Below are 19,376 nucleotides of genomic sequence, written 5' to 3' on the forward strand. Positions count from 1 at the left end.
GTCCGATAATCAGACTCCTATGTGTAGAGAAGCTTGCCTGATCCCCTAATCTATTACCTTTTTTTTTTTTTTTTTTTTGGTACTTGTTTGTTTCCTCCTTATCAATAAAATAATGTCGCTTTTTTATAAATAAATAAATAATAAAAAAAATTAAAAATTAGTGTGATGATTGCATTACGAATTCATTCAAGTTATGCACACGTACAACTAAATTGTGAACCCCAAAATCAATTACATGCAAAATTTATTATGTGTTACAACATTGTCATCTGCCGTAGTAATTTGTTCCAATTGTAAAATTAGCAGAATAGTTGTAGCCTTTCACTAGAAATGAAAGAGGATGCATTTTACAAGTGGTGGCTTGAATATGTTCCTTATAAATAGGACCATAGATAGAGTGATCACCTTATATGACACTATGAATGTGAGACAATATAACACTATATAGGGCTTCATATGAGTCTCTTTTTTTTTTTTTTTTTTCTCTAAGCAACAAAGTAAGATATCAAAACCTTGTTTACTAAAAATAAATAATAAATGGTCAATAGAGTTTAGCTCAGTTGGTTGAGCTCTTCCACCTCAACCATATGGGCAGAAGTTCAAAAGTCTTAGACACTCAATGAATATTTGTGTAAATACATATCACTTTAATATAAGTATACAGTTAAGGTCTTTATAAAAAAATCCTAAACCCCAAAACAAAGGCCAACAACGTTTTGCAAATTTTTTGCTAAACCCAAAATTGAGCACATTACTTTACACACTGTTAACCCTAAACCCTAATTATTTGGTAGATGCAGTACCATTACTAATCAATTAACCCTTTGGTACCCTCAATTAGTAAACATGCCCTAAGAGGGTGTACACTTAATTTTGTGATGACCAAAATCGACCATTTTTCTTTAGGCATAGCAAAGTAGGCAAAAAAGAGTCAAAATCCCCTAACCCCAAAGGGAGGGAGAGGAAGACTAAAAAAAAAGTCTCGAACTTTACAAACTCCGCTCACAAACACCACCTCTCTCTCACTTCTCAGACCCTCCATCTCTCACAAAGGACAGAGCAAAAAGGAGAGAGGGAGTGTTTTTGGGTGAGAAAATTTTCACTTTTTGCCGTTTTTGGCGCCCTCAAGTCTCAACCCTCCTTCCTCGAACCCTCCTCCCACGACCACAACTCACCATTCCAAGATTCTCCCCACGTCCTCTGTTCGATTCCCTCCAAACCCATCTAAATTCTAAGCCCACCCATCTCGTTCTCTCTCTCTCTCTCTCTCTATGGTATTTGACAAATTGCTTGCTTGCTTGCTCTGCTATTAACTCCAATTCACTGTTTCAGTCTTCTCTCTCTCGCCTCTTCAGCTTCTTCTTCTTCTTCTTCATTTCTCATGGCTTCCCTGAAACACTTGCCTGCTGTAAAGGTACTGTTGAGGACCCAACAAAGTTTCAACTGAAACCCTAATCCAACTGTCAAAGTTTCTCCCCGCTCGAATTTGAGTGGGATTTTGAACTTTTTTTGGGTTAATTTTTTTTAAAAAAAGTTTCTGGGTTATTTTTTGTAGGGCGCGAAAGTGCTCATGGTTGGGGCAGGTGGTATTGGCTGCGAGCTCCTTAAGACTCTCGCTCTCTCTGGCTTCCAAGACATTCATATTGTGAGCTTTCTCTCCCTGAATCTTTTTTCTTGTTAGTTTTAATTGATGGGTTTATGCTAGTTTCTTATTTTTGTAGGTGGTTTACGAAGGTTTTATTTCTAGGGTTTTCATTTTGTGTTCCCCATCTCATATGTTTGTTGATTGAAATTTATGTGTTTGTTTTGGAGAGGGTTTTACTTATTTTAGGAAAATACTTCTTTTGGTACCAAAATATAGTTCAATTTTCTGCAGATGTTTTTAAAACAAAATTTACTTCTCTATACATGATGGTCATGTACAATTTAGAGTGAAATAGTGATCAAATGATGGCTTACTATTGTTTTATTCATTCATTTATATCATGACCATAATACTAATCATCATCACCATCATAACCATAGTAAACAAGTACAAGTGAATTAAGATATTATTGGAGGAATCTAGGTTCTGGCCAATAAGAAATAATTGGATTAAATTATTGCAATTTTTTGCATTTCTACTTTCATCGCTGTCCATTTTTTATGGCTTCTTATGTTCTGTGGTGGGGATCCTACCATATTTTCTAAACGTTAAAAGTAGAAGAGAACTATATATTTTAACACTACTGATTAGGTATGTCCAATTTAGAAAAGCATGAACCAGCCAAAAATTTCCAATTTAGAAAAGCATGAACTATAAGTCAAAATTTTATGAGATAGTGGGTTTGGATTTGGAAGTACAGTCTATATTTTTAACTACTTTGAATAGATCCCTGTATTATTAAGTCAACAAGTTATAGCCTGCAAATTGTAATAGTCCAAATTATTTTTCTTGATTTTGTGTTTAGGGAAGTATGAGCTGTTTTATTTTGTTGTTCTTGGTAATTATTCATTTGTGATAATGTTAAATTGCAGATTGACATGGACACTATAGAAGTCAGTAACCTCAACAGACAATTCCTCTTTCGACAATCACATGTTGGGCAATCCAAGGCTAAAGTAGGTGTATTTACTACGTACTTTTTTTGTCTATTTGAATAGCTGTGTTTTCTGTAAGATTTTTTCATCGGATATTTTCAACAGGTTGCTCGGGAAGCTGTCTTAAAATTTAGGCCTCACATAAGCATTACTCCATACCATGCAAATGTTAAGGATTCTGACTTCAATGTGGACTTCTTTAAGCAATTTAATGTTGTATTGAATGGACTTGACAACTTAGATGCGAGGCGACATGTGAATCGCCTATGCTTGGCAGCTGACGTTCCCTTGATTGAAAGTGGGACAACTGGGTTCCTTGGACAGGTGAGTTATTGCTTTAGAGTTGTTTGGCAAGTAACTGTTTATTTTTAATTGAACTAGGTTTATACATTCATTGATGCATCCAATAACGTCTTATTTGTACGTCTGTTATGTTTTTGGTTTGTTTTATGGTGTGTGGGTGGGTGTGTCTTGTGTCTGAGTTCACATCAACTAAGTATAATTGCAACTGGTTTGATGATTAGAGATGTGAATTTTCTGACATGTTGAGCTTTGATCTAGAAGGTTCTCTTTAGCAGTTGCAGAATGGGTTTCACTATGGAATGCCTCATCAGAGTTCATGCATAGAAACTGTTTGTTTTCTGTCTAAGCATTATGTGCTTCATTGGATAACTACGTGAGCTAAGGATCCTGTTTTATTATTTTATGATAGCCTATGTCATGGCAATGTTACATTAATCATCAACTATGTCACTATCGTCAGCATCATCTTTACCCTTGTTCTGATAATATGGGGTCAGCCACGTAAATTATTGTCTTCCATTAGTTTCAATTATGGGAAATATTTCCATCTGAATTATAATGTCAGTCATGTGTTTCCTGCACAATGTTAAATACTTTCAGGAGTCTTTTCTTTGTGTGTAGTTAGATGTAGCTTTGGAGTGAATTATTTCATGTACGATGTATTTTAAGTTTGTAGATTTTTAGTTTTTTGAGTGACACTTGGTGGAATCAATGCATCAGTGTGTTTTATTAGCATGTTCAAATGGTTTGGCATCATGGTGATTATTCTATCTGTGGGCATTTGTTTTGTAAAATGCATCATTGCAGTTAACTCTGTGTGTGATGATACTCCTCCCCTTTTTACTTATTTGTTGAAACTTTGAAAGCAGGTGACTGTACATGTGAAGGGAAGAACAGAGTGCTATGAATGCCAACCAAAACCTGCTCCGAAAACTTATCCTGTCTGTACCATTACCAGTACTCCATCAAAGGTATTGTTGAAAGATTAATTATTATTATTATTATTATTATTATTATTATTTTTTTGTTCTTCATAGTTATTTACTTATATCCTGTGAATTAAAATGTCTAATTCTAACACGGAGGATTCAATAATCGGAAAGAGAAAAAAAAGAGTAAATGAAGATGAAAAAAATCAATGGGGAACGGGTATCCAAGGAACCAAAAAACCATGGGAACCATTAATAGTAAATAGATTTGAACTGCTTTTCCTTTTTTCTATTCCAAAAATTACCATTAGTAGGACTACCACTTCTGCTACACTGCAATTGATATGTAATTGGTTAAAGCTATCTTGAAATTTAATGACGTTTTTGGCATAAAAATGTTATTGAGAGTTGCACTTTAAAAAATTTTGATTGTATGTTTTCTGCTAGTTTGCATGGAACAAACTATGAGTTGGAGAATGGTCATTTTTCATGAGACTTTCAGTGGTAAAACATCATTGTTCATGACAACCCCTGCTCCATGGTCTTAGGTATAGGCTTTGATTTTATTACTTGAATTTTGCAGTTTGTTCACTGTATTGTATGGGCGAAGGAACTTCTCTTCGCAAAATTGTTTGGGGACAAGAATCAGGCAAATGATTTGAATGTCCGCTCTAGTGATGGTGCTAGCTCATCAAAGCAGGCAGAAGATGTATTTGAACATAGAAAAGATGAAGACATTGAGCAGTATGGAAGGAGAATATATGATCATGTATTTGGTTATAACATTGAGGTAGCTTTGTCTAATGAGGAGACTTGGAAAAACCGCAACAGACCAAAGCCTATATACAGTAGTGAATTCATGCCTAATGATCTCAGTCAACAGAATGGAAGTATGGAAAAAAATGGTGCAGCCAATGATATGTCTTCAGTATCTGCCATGGCATCTCTAGGAATGAAGAATCCACAGGATGTATGGAGCCTTAAGGAAAATTCCAGAGTCTTTCTTGAGGCTTTGAAATTATTTTTCCTGAAAAGGGAAAAGGTTAGTGTGAACTCTCTGCATTTAAATAAAGCCCTTGCAGGGTCGTTTATTTACCATATGTCAAGACCGAACTCTAATTTCTTTTCCCTTTTTCGTATTTTTTATTGTCTTTTGGGTCCGGCGGGGCATTGGTTGGCAGGAGATTGGAAATCTGACTTTTGATAAAGATGATCAGCTAGCAGTGGAATTTGTTACTGCTGCTGCCAATATAAGGGCCGCTTCTTTTGGAATCCCATTGCATGGCCTTTTTGAAGCTAAAGGCATTGCTGGTAATATTGTACATGCTGTTGCAACAACGAATGCTATTATTGCTGGGTTGATTGTCATTGAGGCAATCAAGGTGCTGCAAAATGATACAAAGAATTATAGGTGCGCAATTGACCTTCCTTCTAATTAAATAATGTCTTCCTTTTCTTTTTCTTTTTATTCCCATAAAAATGTTTTCGCATGTAGTCTTTTTCTATCTGAATTCTAGCATTTCAAAATGGTGCAGAGAAAATGCTTGTGCTTGTGGTTTTGTGATTTTCAAAAATATTATTTTACAGACTTCTGGTATTCACACATAAACACACCCGCACACTTACACGCATACTCATACACCCAAATGCACTCTCAACACCCTTATTTTTTGTGATTGGCATCAATGAGCTAAAGCTATGATCATATATATATATATATATATATATATATATATCTTTAGGGAAGAAAACATCCTAACTGCTTATGAACTGAAAAAAAAGAAAAAGAAAAAAGGATTGTGACATGGTATTAACTTGCTGGAAGTGCCTTATTTGCACTGATTGGCTTGCATATAGTGCTAATAGGAAGGGTCCTACTTTCTATTCACTTGCGATTTCCTTTTGTTTGGGTGACGTGATACTAGGGAAAATTGAAACGTAAAACTAATGGTGAACAATATGTCAGACATGATGGTAATTCAGCAAGTCTCTGTTGTAAAATCTACTGGCTCTACTTTTTTCTGTTACTCGTATGTTCTACACTGATCTTTTTTTTTTGGGGTAAAATTCTACTCTGATCTGAATGGCTATGTAGGATGACTTATTGTCTGGAACATCCAACAAGAAAAATGTTGCTCATGCCAGTGGAACCATTTGAGCCTAACCGGTCTTGCTATGTCTGTTCAGAGGTATATTCAATGATCTCTTATAAATTCCATCTTTGTGGGGATCTTTTTGCTGACATTTAAAGTATAATTGCGACGCTAATGCGATATGATTGCAAGCAGACACCATTATCTCTAGAGATCAATACTCATCGTGCAAAGTTGCGGGACTTCGTAGAAAAGATAGTTAAAGCCATGCTTGGGATGAGCTTGCCACTCATTATGCATGGCCCAGCCCTTCTTTATGAAGTTGGTGATGACCTGGATGAAGAAATGGTTGCAAATTATGCAGCAAACCTTGATAAGGTATAAATTCTTTTCCTCTGTTTCAAGATGACTTGGTAATTTGTTTTCACCTGATATATGTCTCTTGTTTATGGGGGTTAATGTTTTTCACGTAGGTGCTGTCTGAGCTTCCTACTCCAGTTACCAGTGGAACCATGCTGACAATTGAGGATCTTCAGCAAGAACTATCATGCCAGATCAACATTAAGCACAGGTTCTTCTTTATCCAATTTATGTATATGACATTAAGATTGCTTCTTAGCATCTATTAGTTATACAACATTATGGATGGCTTGAGCATCTGGATTTGCTAGTTTTCCTGTGGTGGGTTGCAGAAATCTTCACCTAGCTGTAGAAGTTGAAATCTTTTTTATGATAGAATAAGCAATCAGAAACTTTATTAGTAGAAATTAATGCCCTTCATCCTGCAATTTCCCCCCTATGTTTGGTTCCCCCACCCTCTCTGAACCCAACCAAGTTGTTTGGCTCCCCCTATGTTTGTCTTCTTTTCTTATGGGGTTGGGGAGTTGATGTTATTTTCTCTCTTTTTATCTTGTAAGCTACATAATTTATATATGTAAGTTTGATTTCTCACAGAGAGGAATTTGATGAGGAGAAGGAGCCCGATGGAATGGTTCTCTCTGGGTGGACTCAAGCTCCTTCAGTGGTAAAGGATGACAAGGAGTCTATTGCAAATGCTGGAAGCACATCAAATGAGCCTCCAGTGGAGGCTGAAAAGAATGATGAGATTGAAATTCCTCCTGAAAAGAAAAGAAAGCTGTCTGAGAATTCCGAGGCGGGCGATCAAGATTCATCAAGTGTTGATGGCGATACAAGAAATCCTGATAAGTTGCAAGTTCTTGATGATGATGATGAGCTTATGATATTTGATAATTGGGATTCGGTCGCCAACAAGAAGATAAGAATGCAATAGTTCTTCCTTGGATTCCATGTGGAGGCCTCAGTCCTAATTTTGTACCACTAGTGAGAAGCATTGATTCTTTTGGCGGGCTCATAATTGCTATTTATTAGGTAGAGCTGGTACAAATTAAATGGTCGTTTGGTTCCCTTTTTTTGTGGGTGTAAGTGTAATGTGTATTCTTCCTAACTTAGTTGACAGAGTTTTAGCAGTGTAACATGAAGAGAACCATAACTTAGGAACGGACCTGAAATGACATCAGTGACCAAACAAGTGCCCATGAATTTCAAAGCTTCTTTATGGCCATTTTGAAATTAGCTTTCACACACAGAGGTCTGTCTCTATTTATATGCGCTCATATGCATCTGGAAAATTTGCAGGATCGAGTTCTGAAAACCAGCAAAATACTGGAGCTTATTTGCTTTAGTTAAATGAAAGTAAAACCAATTATACCGATAAGAATGATGGATTGATCTACAATACAGGGCCTGTAATTTGTTTTTATTCGCACTCGCATTTTATCTAACATGCAAACAAGTGTGATGGATCTACACCTCTTTGTGGAGACAGACTTCACGTGCCAATATAGGCCCTGGATGCTAACGACCTATCAATTACTGTTCGTTCTTTTCTCTTTTGTTACAGGGGTGCGTTGAAGAAAGGTCTAAAAATCAGTAGTTTTGGAAATATCGGTAGTCTAAAAATACAGAAATTTTGATGAAAATATCGACAAATTATCGATATCGATAAAAATTAAATAAAAATCACCGAAATTGTAAGAAAAACTTGAAATTTTTTATTGAAACTTTGGAGGATGTTTATTTAGTCAATTATCTATTACTTTGTCACAAAAAATTAGAAGGAAATACATTGCATGATGGGTTTAACTGATTTAAGTTGATTATATAGCGAGTTGACAAACACTGTGAGTGTAGAAAATATGTAGTAATTAATGAAATAAGATTAAACACACCATAATAATTTATTTATAATGATTTACTTTTACACTTTATACATTGTATGGTAATATGCATGAGTAACTTTGTAGGCCATTGCAAGCATTCACAAACTCCATGTTGTTTGTGAAACCTGCTAACGATAAAATTGACAGTTTGAATGATGTATGAAATTGAACAAATTTTTTTTTTGGTGGGTTTGATTTTGTTAATGGGTATGAAACTTAGATGTTTGGTACGAGTATTATTACTAAATTAGGAAATTTCATTCTCGTATTCTTTATTTTAGATATTTAGTTATATACTTATTCTTAGCACTAATGATATAGATAAACTCTATACAATTTAATTTCTATAAACAAATCAAAAAAACGACAGCTGGACTTGTTGAATTTAATTTTGATTATTAAATTACTTTGATGCCATGTTGAGTGTTTTGAGTTTTTAATATGAGGTTTTGGGGTTGGGCTTGTTTTAAGAAATTGATGGTAGTTTTGTAATTTATAGGAAGTTTGAAGCCTCTTTGTTATGTTATAAATGAGCTTTGAGTGTGTTTCTAAAGTCAATTTCATTTTTTTTATAAGTTGGGCCTCTATATTGGGCATAATAGTAAATCCCTCTTTCTAGTTATCATCTTTTTTAGTTTATGCTTTTGGATGATTTTGAATTCAGCTTTGATATTGGGTTTCTGAGACTGAAGGTATCCTTTGTAGAATTCTTTGAGGATTATTTTTGGGTAGGCTTTGGACATATTAGTTTCATTTATTGGCACTTTTTTTTATAAAAAAAATAATGAAGATTTATTGGCACCTTAAAGAACTGATAAGAGTATGGATTTTTTAAAGTTCGTTCATCAATTTAATCATTCCTAATAAAAATTTGTATAATTTCAAACCAAACCTATACCAATTAAACAAAAGAAAAATCCATAACAATTAGCCAAAACGAAAAACCATAACCACCTGATCAACAAGTGGTGGACGGTGCTAGAACTCCGACGACAGTGGCAGCACCTCGGCAACATGTGGGGATTTTGGGGTTGGGGAGGTTTGGGGTTAGGGTTTGACGAGGTTAGGTTGAGAGAATTAGAGATTTTAGGGACTTTTAGGGGGAAATGCGTGCTTCTTGTTGGGCTAGGGGTGAGAATAAAAACTTTTGTATTTTATTTTTATAAAGACAAACGAACGAAGTTTGGTTGCCCATCAAGCTTCCAAGGGGTCGCATGCAGAGTCTGATTTTCGGCCTCCATGGGCAATGACGGATCTATGAATTTTGTAAAGAAGGCGCAATGTTAAAAAAGTTAAAAGGTTTTTAAAAAAATATATATTACCAAATAGCCTTACAATTTGAACAATACTAATGTTATTCATAATTAAAATAAAAAAGAGTTTAACGTCAAAGACTAATTGCCTATAGTCTATTTTGTATATCAATTAATATGCACAAATTTCATGTCACACAATTATTTACCAAGATTCATATTAAATACGAACAGAATGCATGCAGATTACACAATTAGTCTAACAAAATTCATATGAAATCATCCATTAATCTAACCAAAATCAATACCAATTAATCTAACCAAAGTACATATAATTTGGAGGTCACGAGATTAAAGTGCATGTGATTATGAGTTCGGGGTAATTTTCAGTGAATTTTTTGGAGTACAAATGCATTTTTAATGAATTTTAAAGTTGGTCTAGCTAAAATTTGACAAATGACACCTTGATAGTGGACCATATTAAAAAGGAATTAAAGCTAAAAAGCATGAGATTCTAACTACAAACACATCCAATCATTTCTCCTTCGACTTTGGTTTGCAACTTTAGTGAAATTTTTTCAAAATCTTCTCAAATTTATAACTTTGGTTGTGGAGGTCCAATTGATGAACTGTGCATGATCGTAAGATGGAGCCCAATAATGGAAGGTATATTCAGGGTCTCACACAACAGCAACAGAACAACCTCTTTAAGGCTTTCAATTGAACACTTGGTGAGCACAAACAGAAGAGCAAATTTCGGTAACTTCAATGCATTTTCCAACAAAGAGAGGTGCATATGTACCTCCTTGCTCTTCTATTTGTCCGCCACTGTCTATGGGGTCGCATGTCTCCTTTTGTCCCTTTATTAATCCACCACTCACAGTTATTGGCCTTGGCCATAGATGACTGACCAAACTTGGTTAGCGAAAGATAGTTAGCCGGATATTGTGATAGAAAGGATGACCAGCCAGATTTGGTCCCCCGAAGTGGGACAATTGGGCTGTTATAAGCCGTTTTTGTAATTTTCATGTGTTTTAGATGCATTATTAAAATGCAGTAATGCATTATAGCCACCTCAATAATTAATGAAAAAATTATTGAGCCAAAAAAAGCTCCTTTATCCCCAAAAGAATGAGTATTAAATTTCAGTTTCCCCCAACATCTCACCATACCTGTTCTTAGCAAAATAAACAAATACAGAATATTGAAAAAAAAAGGATGTTGGTAATCTAGTATAGATAGTACATCTAACCCTTTGGTTTATACTAGAATTTTCTTTGACACTGTAATGGCAGTTTATCAAAGAAGTATCTTGCCTCTATCGTTAATCAAACTTATGTTGCTTCCTTTCTGTTAGTTAGACATAACATAATCATGCTATGGAATAAACAAGTATCTTGTGACACTTTTTTTTAAAAAAATAAATAAAATAAAGAAATATTTACTGCTAAACGAACCCTTAAAATTTTATTTTAAATTTATTTAAAATATGGTAAAGCTTTTTAGCCGTAGTGGTAAAATATTTATTCCCAAAATATGAGTCCTTTAGATATTTGAATTGTCTGATTTCATCACATTGATTACACCAAACCAAGTTCTATCTAGTACAAATAGAACATAACTCTGTTTTCTGTATGGAAAACCAAAACCAAAATAATAATAATAATAACAAAAAATAAAATCTAATACATGTACGTTTAATCACTTTAATTATTTACACAATTTGGGAGAAAAGAAAGCTCTCTCTTCCTTGTTCTCCCGTAGCTAGATCCTCCAAAAACCACAAAATTCCTAAGAATGGAATTCCAAGTCGGCATCTTTTGAGATTTGGGAAAGCAGCAAAATATTGCAAAAAAGAATATGTTATTGTGCTTTTCCATAATTTTTTTTTTCCAGTTAGATTTATATATTCACACACCAACACAAGGTGCAGCACATTGGGTGGTACTAGAAACTCTTCGACATGGATAAGGAGGGTAGGTCGGAACCGGAAAGTTCTTCCTCTCTGAATGTTTCTTCCTCTTCTTAGCATCGGGATGTTCCGGTTTCTTAAGATCTTCCACGCTTCTAACGTCGTCCATGCACGTAAATGATCTTGATTTGCCGGAGTAGTACCTTGACAACCCAGATCTCCTGCTGAGAAAACAAACATGTACCCATTACATTCAATTATTCACACACAATATAAACAGTAGCACTATTGTCACATCTATTCCTAGTATTCTCAACAAAATTTTTAAAACCTAACTACAAAATCTATGCACCTCTAGTGCATTATGTTCGACACTAATAATTTGTATTCGCAAATATTCCGTTGAAACCCGAAAAATTATAGAAAATGCAAAATCAAAGAAAGAAAAGAAAGAGAGCTAGAGAACAAACAAAATTTGTGTTCTTACTTTTGTGGAAGATTTGTTCGAAGTGTACCCATGTCAAAGGCTCTCATGTTATCACCTTCCATGATATCCAAACAAGAGAAAATAGAGAAATATGAGATGCTAAAGAAAAGGTTGGAATTGTTTATGAGGCTTTAGGAGGAGCAATTCTCGTTTTATTTATATATTTATAAATATATGTGTATATATGAGAAAAGAATTGTGGGATGTGTATGGAGGTCACGTATGTATAAATGGCAGAGGGGATAGGAGGTCACACGTCATGGGGATTGGGGTTGGGGGATGCAACTTGTGTTGTGGGTTCGATAAAAGTGGATTGGTTTGGAGCCTCTCAAAGCTGCTCACACCGTGTTTGGTTTAGGATTTTAATGCCTACCTCACCACATCCTTGTCTACATTCCCTCTTGTTCATTGGCCTTGTCTACCCTACCCTTATTTCTTCTTCTTCTTCTTCTTTTTTTATATTTAATTAATTTAATTAATTATTTATTTTTTGTTATGATATATGGGGATCTTTTTCTTTATCTTAAAATGTAAAGCACCACTTGATTCGTGTGTAAAGGAGAAAAATTATCATGGCACGGGTTCAATGCATCATTCTCTTTATCTCACTCATTATTAACCTATCAAATAGAGAGTGAGATTTTAAAAAAAAAACGAGAGGGTAAAATGAAGTTTTTCTCTTGAATTATCACTCTAGTTGGACTTCCCCACCACCTCCTTTCTTGATTTTATTTTTTCAGCCAATTTAGCGCTCAAACTTCTACTCCTCTCCGAATTGAAAACTATAAACCACAAGGTAACAATCCAAACAGATGTTGCAGAAACGGAAGTACAGGAAATCATCAATGGTGTTTTTATTTATTTTGAAATATCCTAATGGAGTGAAGTGTCTCTTTCCAACTTGTGCAACGCATGATGCGTACATCAAGCATTTGCTACCTGACCATGGGAAAAACCCCCATGTCCGGATCCTTAAAGAATAGGCCTCTCCCAACCTCTAAGGCCCAACAAGGCTAGGCCTAAGTTTGTGAACAATTTTGACCCAAACTTGTACAACGAGGAGTTTAGAGTGAGAAACTTATTTAAAGGGTTCAATTCAATCATCAAGCTTTTTTGTTGTTGTTGTTGTTGTTGAGAAATTCTATGATTGCATTCATAATTTAGCCAAAAAAGCCATTAGCCACAAAGGGCCAATACAAACTAGCCACAAAATGGCCATTACAATAACGGAGTGGTCTAATATCAAAATTAAGACAATATGGTGTGTCTCCACTAATGATCATGCAGGATCGAAGAAACTCTGGCATTGGCATCCCAACTAAGATCGCAAACTTAGAATAATAAAAAAGAGATAAAACTTGAAAAAATCAAGCCATAACAATACAAATAAAACTCTCACAAAGGAGAGATGAAAAGCTCTCACAAAGGAAAGATGAAAAACTCTCACAAAAGGAGAGGTGAAAACTACACAAAGAACCCAAAAAGTCTATGCAACTTATTCCAAACATAAAGAAATTGCAAAAAAGATGGTGGTGGAGATCCGACGCCGAAATACAGGTGAAGATCCGACGCTGAGCTGTAGCTGCAGATAATGGTTGGATAAAAATCATAACAAAACTAAAACAAATAGAAAAAAACCATTTTTCTTTGAAAATGGGAGAACAAGTGAAAGGAGGAAGAGAAAAGGGGGAGGGGGGAAGAATGGCTTCCTCCCCCCTCAAAGTGGAAAAGGCTCTAGGAGTGTTTTTTGGGAGAAAGGGGGTTACAACCATGAAGCCATTTAGAATGTTCAAGTCTATTAATTTTCTCATATTTATTGATAGTGAGATTGAACCCCTCAAATAAGCTCTTCACTATAATTACGTCTGTGCCAGTAATCTTTAAAAACCTCGATGCATTGCTACCTTGTCCAACTAAAATCATGCATGATGCAGCAAATCATACTCAGTCCTCTTACTCCAATGTTTTTATTTTTTAATTTTAAAAAATAATAAACACATAAACTTAATTATCTCATTCTCTCTACAATATAACAGTACAAAAATAGAATCCTCTCGTACAATCCTAATCAGTCGTTTTTCAATTATTATTTTTCTCTATTTTGTTCTCCTCAACTATGTTGCTCTCCAATCAACACCACATACGCCCATTATTACTCTTTAATAATTGTATATATTAATTTGTTCATAATTTTTTTTAAGAGGGAGATGTCAAATACCAAACATCAAATTTAAATTGATGTGGTAATTTGACATCATACATACCTTTACACTCCACCCGATATATCAAATTAAATTATTATTTTATTACATTTTAGTGTTGATTTATTTTTAATTAAAAAGAAAAGAAAAGAAATAATAATAAAATATTAATTTGACATCTTGCTTTTGGGATGTCAAAAATAACATCTCAACCTCCGGCCTTCAATCTACATCAGCTTTGACACATCGGTTAGAGTGATGTGAGATGTTATTTCTAGCCATTAAATGTCTATGTGGCACTTTTGACACATCAGTTGTACATGCTCTTAGTCAAAGACGATAGCAGTTAATTGATGTAGCATCTCCAGGGGAGATGTCAAATACCAAACATCAAATTTAAATTTGATGGCCGATGTGGCAATTTGACATCTTACACAGCTTTACACTCCACCTGATATGTCGAGTTAAATTATTATTTTATTACATTTTAGTGTTGATTTATTTTTAATTAAAAAGAAAATAAAAAATAAAATTCATTTGACATCTTACTTTTGGGATGTCAAAAATAACATCTCAACCTTCAGCTTTCATTCCACATCAGCTTTGACACATCGGTTGGAGTGATGTGAGATGTTATTTATAGCTGTTAAATATGTGACACTTTTGACACATCAGTTGGAGATGCTCTAAGGATTAAACAAGTATAAAAATCGGGCTCTAACCTAGGGGATTAGGCTAATTCCTCTATACCCAATGAGAAATGGCGGACCCAAGAATTTTTATAGGGGTAGGCTAATTTTTATTTATTTTATAAAGGAGATATATTATGAACTCGTAAGATGTCATTGCTTTGAACGTACCAGTCGCTTCCCCATGTATAGAATTAGTGGCTCCATCCTTAATCAAGTTCTCAACAATTGTACAAGATGCATTAAACATATTTGATAAATTCGAACAAGAATCCTAATGAGATATGAGTTCAGTAAGTTCCTCAGGAATTGAAGTATCAACATTAGATACAGCAGAATGTGTATCCTTGTTATAATTACTACTTTTTTTGGGGAATGAATAAATAGTTTTTCCTCTCTTTGCCGGTCTATTATCATTATGTGACATGATATCCTAACAAGAAATACTATACACCAAAAATCATATATGCTAATTAATAATTCAAGTTGCAAAAATAAAACATATATCAACAATCTCCAAACGTTTTCACTCAAACCCTAAATCATAAAAACTTAACAACAACAATTAAAATTGAAAATTGAAAATTGAAAATATTAATAAATAAAACTTACCAAGATTGAAGAACCCACTGAAGATGAGTTGGTACAATTTTTTAGAGGATGAGAGCTATTTCCTCTAGGCTCTCAAGGTTCAAATATGGCGTTTTGGGTGGCTGGAAGAATTTTGTTGTTGTTTGCTCTCTGTGGATGTAACTCAATATCGGTACGATTAGAATAGCTCAAGTTGGTAGAGCCTTAGCGTGAGTTCTGCTTCTAATCAAATTTATATAGGTTTGGATTGATGTTTATTATTTCTTATATGCTTCAGGAGTAGACTTATTTTTAATAGAGGACTGAGCTATTATTTACTTTACTTAGATTGGGCTATTATAATTTGGTGCAGTGGGCTAATATTTATTTGAATAGGAATAAGCCTATAATAATAAGACCATGTTCAATATTTTATAAATGTTCCTCTAAGCTGGAGCTCACTCTAGCCTAGGCTTAGGTCCACTCTTGCCAATGAGCATTTTGTTATCAGACTACCTAAATAGTCTACCATCTCAACCGCCAGTGTAGAGAATGAACTTTGCCTCCGATAAAAGGCCCCATCCCCCTAGGATTATACCAGTAAAAACACATGTCAAGTAATACATCTACAATCAAATATGGTAAGTTCCTCAAACCAAGTCCCACTTGCACCACCAATAAGTTTGAAAAATCTATCAAATAAACACTCAATCTTGCAATGGACCCTACCTATATAACGTGAAAGAAATACAAAGGTATGGAAGTCCCCAATTCCCAATGCAGTGCCAACCAAATTTCACCAATTTAGACAGTGGGGTAACGCTTGGTAGGTAGGGGATTGAATTAGTTCAATTAAATTGGACAACTGAATTCTCTATGATTTGATATTTTAAAATTGGACTTATTAAATTGGACAATACTTACTCATAAAACTCAACTACAATTGCGTTCAAGCCGAGCTACCAAACGAGAAATTATATAATAGTATAGATATACCACGTCAGCTTATGGTATTGTGTGAAAGAGGAAGAGAGAAGGGAAGAGAAACATAGAAGGGGAAGAGAGAGGGGTGGTCGTTGATAGCGGCAGTGGTGAAGAGGAAATATCACTGGATGACGTGGTATAGCCGTACTATTATATAATTTCTCCTACCAAACGAGTGCTAAGAAACTTTAACCGTAAATGAAAATAAAGACAGTAGAGTAACTAACAAAACGCGACAAGCTCAACCTAATACCTACTCCCATTCAATACTCACCCACCATTGCGGTGAACCCATACGACAACCCGCTTTGACAGCTTTTGAGTTGTTAGTTGGCTTGGTTGCTGCATGCACTTTATTCCCTCTCACTCATCTACCAGACTACCAGAAAAACAAAACCAGCAGAAAATCTCCTTCTATTGGCGATCGATTGGTTTTGGTGGCATGCATGGCGACGTCGTTTAGTTCGAATTCCCAACCCGCCGCTTCCGCATGGGCTTCTCTTCCTTGGAAGACCCGCCTGTCGGTATCGGTTCTGTCAAAACTAACGGACCATGCTCGCCGCGCTGACGGCACCATCAACCGCCGTCTCCTCAGCTTCATCGACTTCAAGTCCTCAGCCACCCCTACTGCTTCAGTCAAAGGCGTCACCACCTCTGACGTCACTGTGGACCCCACTCGCCAGCTCTGGTTCCGTCTCTTCGTCCCCGATGCGACGTCGTCTCCCTCCTCCTCCTCCCTGCCCGTCCTCGTTTTCTTCCACGGTGGTGGCTTCAGCTACCTCAGCCCGGCCTCATTCGCGTACGACACCGTTTGCCGGAAATTCGCCCGCAAAATCCCCGCCGTCGTCGTCTCCGTCAACTACCGCCTCTGCCCCGAGCACCGCTACCCTTCCCAATACGACGACGGATTCGACGTCGTCACCTTCCTCGACCAAAACGACGACGTACTCCCCAAAAACGCAGACAGATCCCGGTGCTTCTTAGCCGGGGACAGCGCCGGAGCCAACGTGGCCCACCACGTGGCGGTTCGAGCAGCTCGGGAGAAGGACCGGTTTCGGGTGGTGAAACCGGTTGGGTTGATCTCGATACAACCGTTTTTCGGAGGAGAGGGCCGGGTCGAGTCCGAGATCCGACTCCACGGAGCGCCTCTGGTGTCGATAACCCGAACCGACTGGCTTTGGAAGGCGTTTTTGCCGGACGGGTCGAATCGGGACCACGAAGCTGCGAACGTGACTGGGCCCAACGCGGTGGACATATCAGGTCTGGATTATCCGAGCACGCTTGTGTTCGTCGGGGGATTCGACCCGCTGCTGGACTGGCAGAAGAGGTACTATCAGTGGTTGAAGAAATCCGGGAAAGAGGCTAAGATAATCGAGTATCCAAACAGTATCCATGCCTTCTATGTGTTTCCGGAATTGCCAGAATCCAACCAGCTCCTTTCCCAAGTCAAAGATTTCGTTGCTTCTGTGTGAATTAGTACTTTTTTAAAAGGCAAAATTGTAGCAATGTTACCCTAAATAAGACCAAACTTTACTTTTTGTTCTTCAAAAATTGTTACATTAGTGTTTTAATTAGATCTCATGTTGCGTCATTGGTCTTTCTGTCAACTAAGTTAAATTTTATGTCAAAATTAAAGGCAAATTGAGAAATTCATATAACCAAGCCCGAGATCATGCCATAGTTTGTAAATTCCTAAACCCAAAACCAGAAAGAGGAAGGAGAAGAAATCCCTAAACCAAAAAATCCAAAATAAGTTAGTTGTAAATTCCTAATTAAGCTAACCCAACAAACATCATCATTTTCACGGGATTCTTCTTTAATTGATTCTTCCTATAGAACCCGGCCAAAGTAGAAAAAGAAGAAGCAGAGAAAAAGAGTTCTCAAAATAGAAAACGGGTTCTTCGCAGCAATGGTCCCTTATCTATAGTCGTATTTACATTTGGGTCACTGAACTCAATTATTAGTTGCAGAGGTCACTCAAATATGTGTTTTGTTACACAGTAATCCTTCCGTCAAGTTTTGTTAAATTTTCTGTCAAAAGTGAGGGTAAATTCGAAAATTCAAATTGAATATCAAATAATAAAAATTCCCACAGATCTGATACACAAAACTTCAAAACCCTAACCCACCAACGCCTCTTCCCTCTCAACCTCTCGATGGTTTGCAAACTGACGGCGAACCGAGTCCAAGAAAGATTCCTCTTGTGCCGAACCTATGGTTCAACCTTCCATTCTTGTTTGCTCTCTCGGGGAGGTCAAAAGATTCATCATTTCAGCACTTACCCTTTTTCATTTTTGTTTCAAAAGTCTACAAATTTTAGCACCCATGAGTCATATTTAGTGGCTCTTGCAAAAGGGTCGGGTTTTAAATTGGTGTATTTGAATTGGGTTTGAAGATTATGGAAGACGAACGTGATTTAGGAGAAGGGTTGGTCTGAAGGTAAAATGCGAGATCTTGAATCTGTTTGCTGGTCTGAAGGTATTTATTATGAATATTTGAAAATATTCTTGTTGCTGTGCGGCATCTTTTTAATTGAATTTTTTAGTGTTGGCAAGGATTGGGTTGTAGCAATGGAGGGTTGTGGAGGAAGGGGAGGGTTGTGGAGCAAAGGACCATGAGCTTCCTTTAGGGAGGTATCCACAGACATTTGGCACTTCTGAAATAGCAAATATCATTTACTTCAGCCATTCAATTTGAGGTTATCGCGGTGTTGGTGTGAAAAATAATTTTCCTGAAGTCATTGTTCGTCTGCTTCATGTATCTAATTGTAGTTATTTGGATGAGACTTCAAATAGAATTGCTATGTAATATGTGTATAAACATTAAAAGAGATTAAAAAGGAAAGCTTTTGTTTTTGTTTTGTTTTTTTTTTTTTTGCATAAAAAATTTCATAGTTTCAGGAGGGGGAGGCGAATTTCCGAATTTATCCTCACTTTTGACAGACAATTTAACAGAATTTGACGGAAGGACTAACTGGTGCAACAAAATACATATTTGAGTGACATCTGCAACTAATAATTGAGTTCAGTGACCCAAATGTAAATACGGGTATAGTTGAGGGACCATTGCTGCAAATAACCCAATAGAAAACAGAGAAAGAAGAAAAAACCCAAATGCCAAAAACCACTAGGAGAC

At 36.1% G+C, this 19,376-nt stretch overlaps 2 protein-coding genes across 2 annotated transcripts; both read left to right on the top strand.

The window, feature by feature from the left end:
- The first annotated feature begins 913 nt into the window (after positions 1-913).
- Positions 914-7,509, top strand: LOC117637607 (SUMO-activating enzyme subunit 2). The gene is made up of 11 exons (XM_034372537.1): positions 914-1,414; positions 1,556-1,645; positions 2,518-2,601; positions 2,686-2,904; positions 3,753-3,854; positions 4,396-4,854; positions 4,994-5,223; positions 5,908-6,001; positions 6,101-6,283; positions 6,379-6,476; positions 6,860-7,509. The coding sequence occupies exons 1-11, from the start codon at positions 1,382-1,384 to the stop codon at positions 7,194-7,196; spliced, it is 1,929 nt and encodes a 642-aa protein (XP_034228428.1). The 5' UTR covers positions 914-1,381; the 3' UTR covers positions 7,197-7,509.
- A 9,022-nt stretch (positions 7,510-16,531) lies between these two features.
- LOC117637260 (probable carboxylesterase 18) lies at positions 16,532-17,812 on the top strand. The gene has a single exon (XM_034372109.1). It carries the CDS (start codon positions 16,688-16,690, stop codon positions 17,711-17,713), a length of 1,026 nt encoding a protein of 341 aa, XP_034228000.1. The 5' UTR covers positions 16,532-16,687; the 3' UTR covers positions 17,714-17,812.
- Positions 17,813-19,376: the final 1,564 nt, after the last annotated feature.

This window comes from Prunus dulcis, chromosome 8 (genome assembly GCF_902201215.1).
Source record: "Prunus dulcis chromosome 8, ALMONDv2, whole genome shotgun sequence".
In the NCBI taxonomy this organism is placed as follows: Eukaryota; Viridiplantae; Streptophyta; class Magnoliopsida; order Rosales; family Rosaceae; genus Prunus; species Prunus dulcis.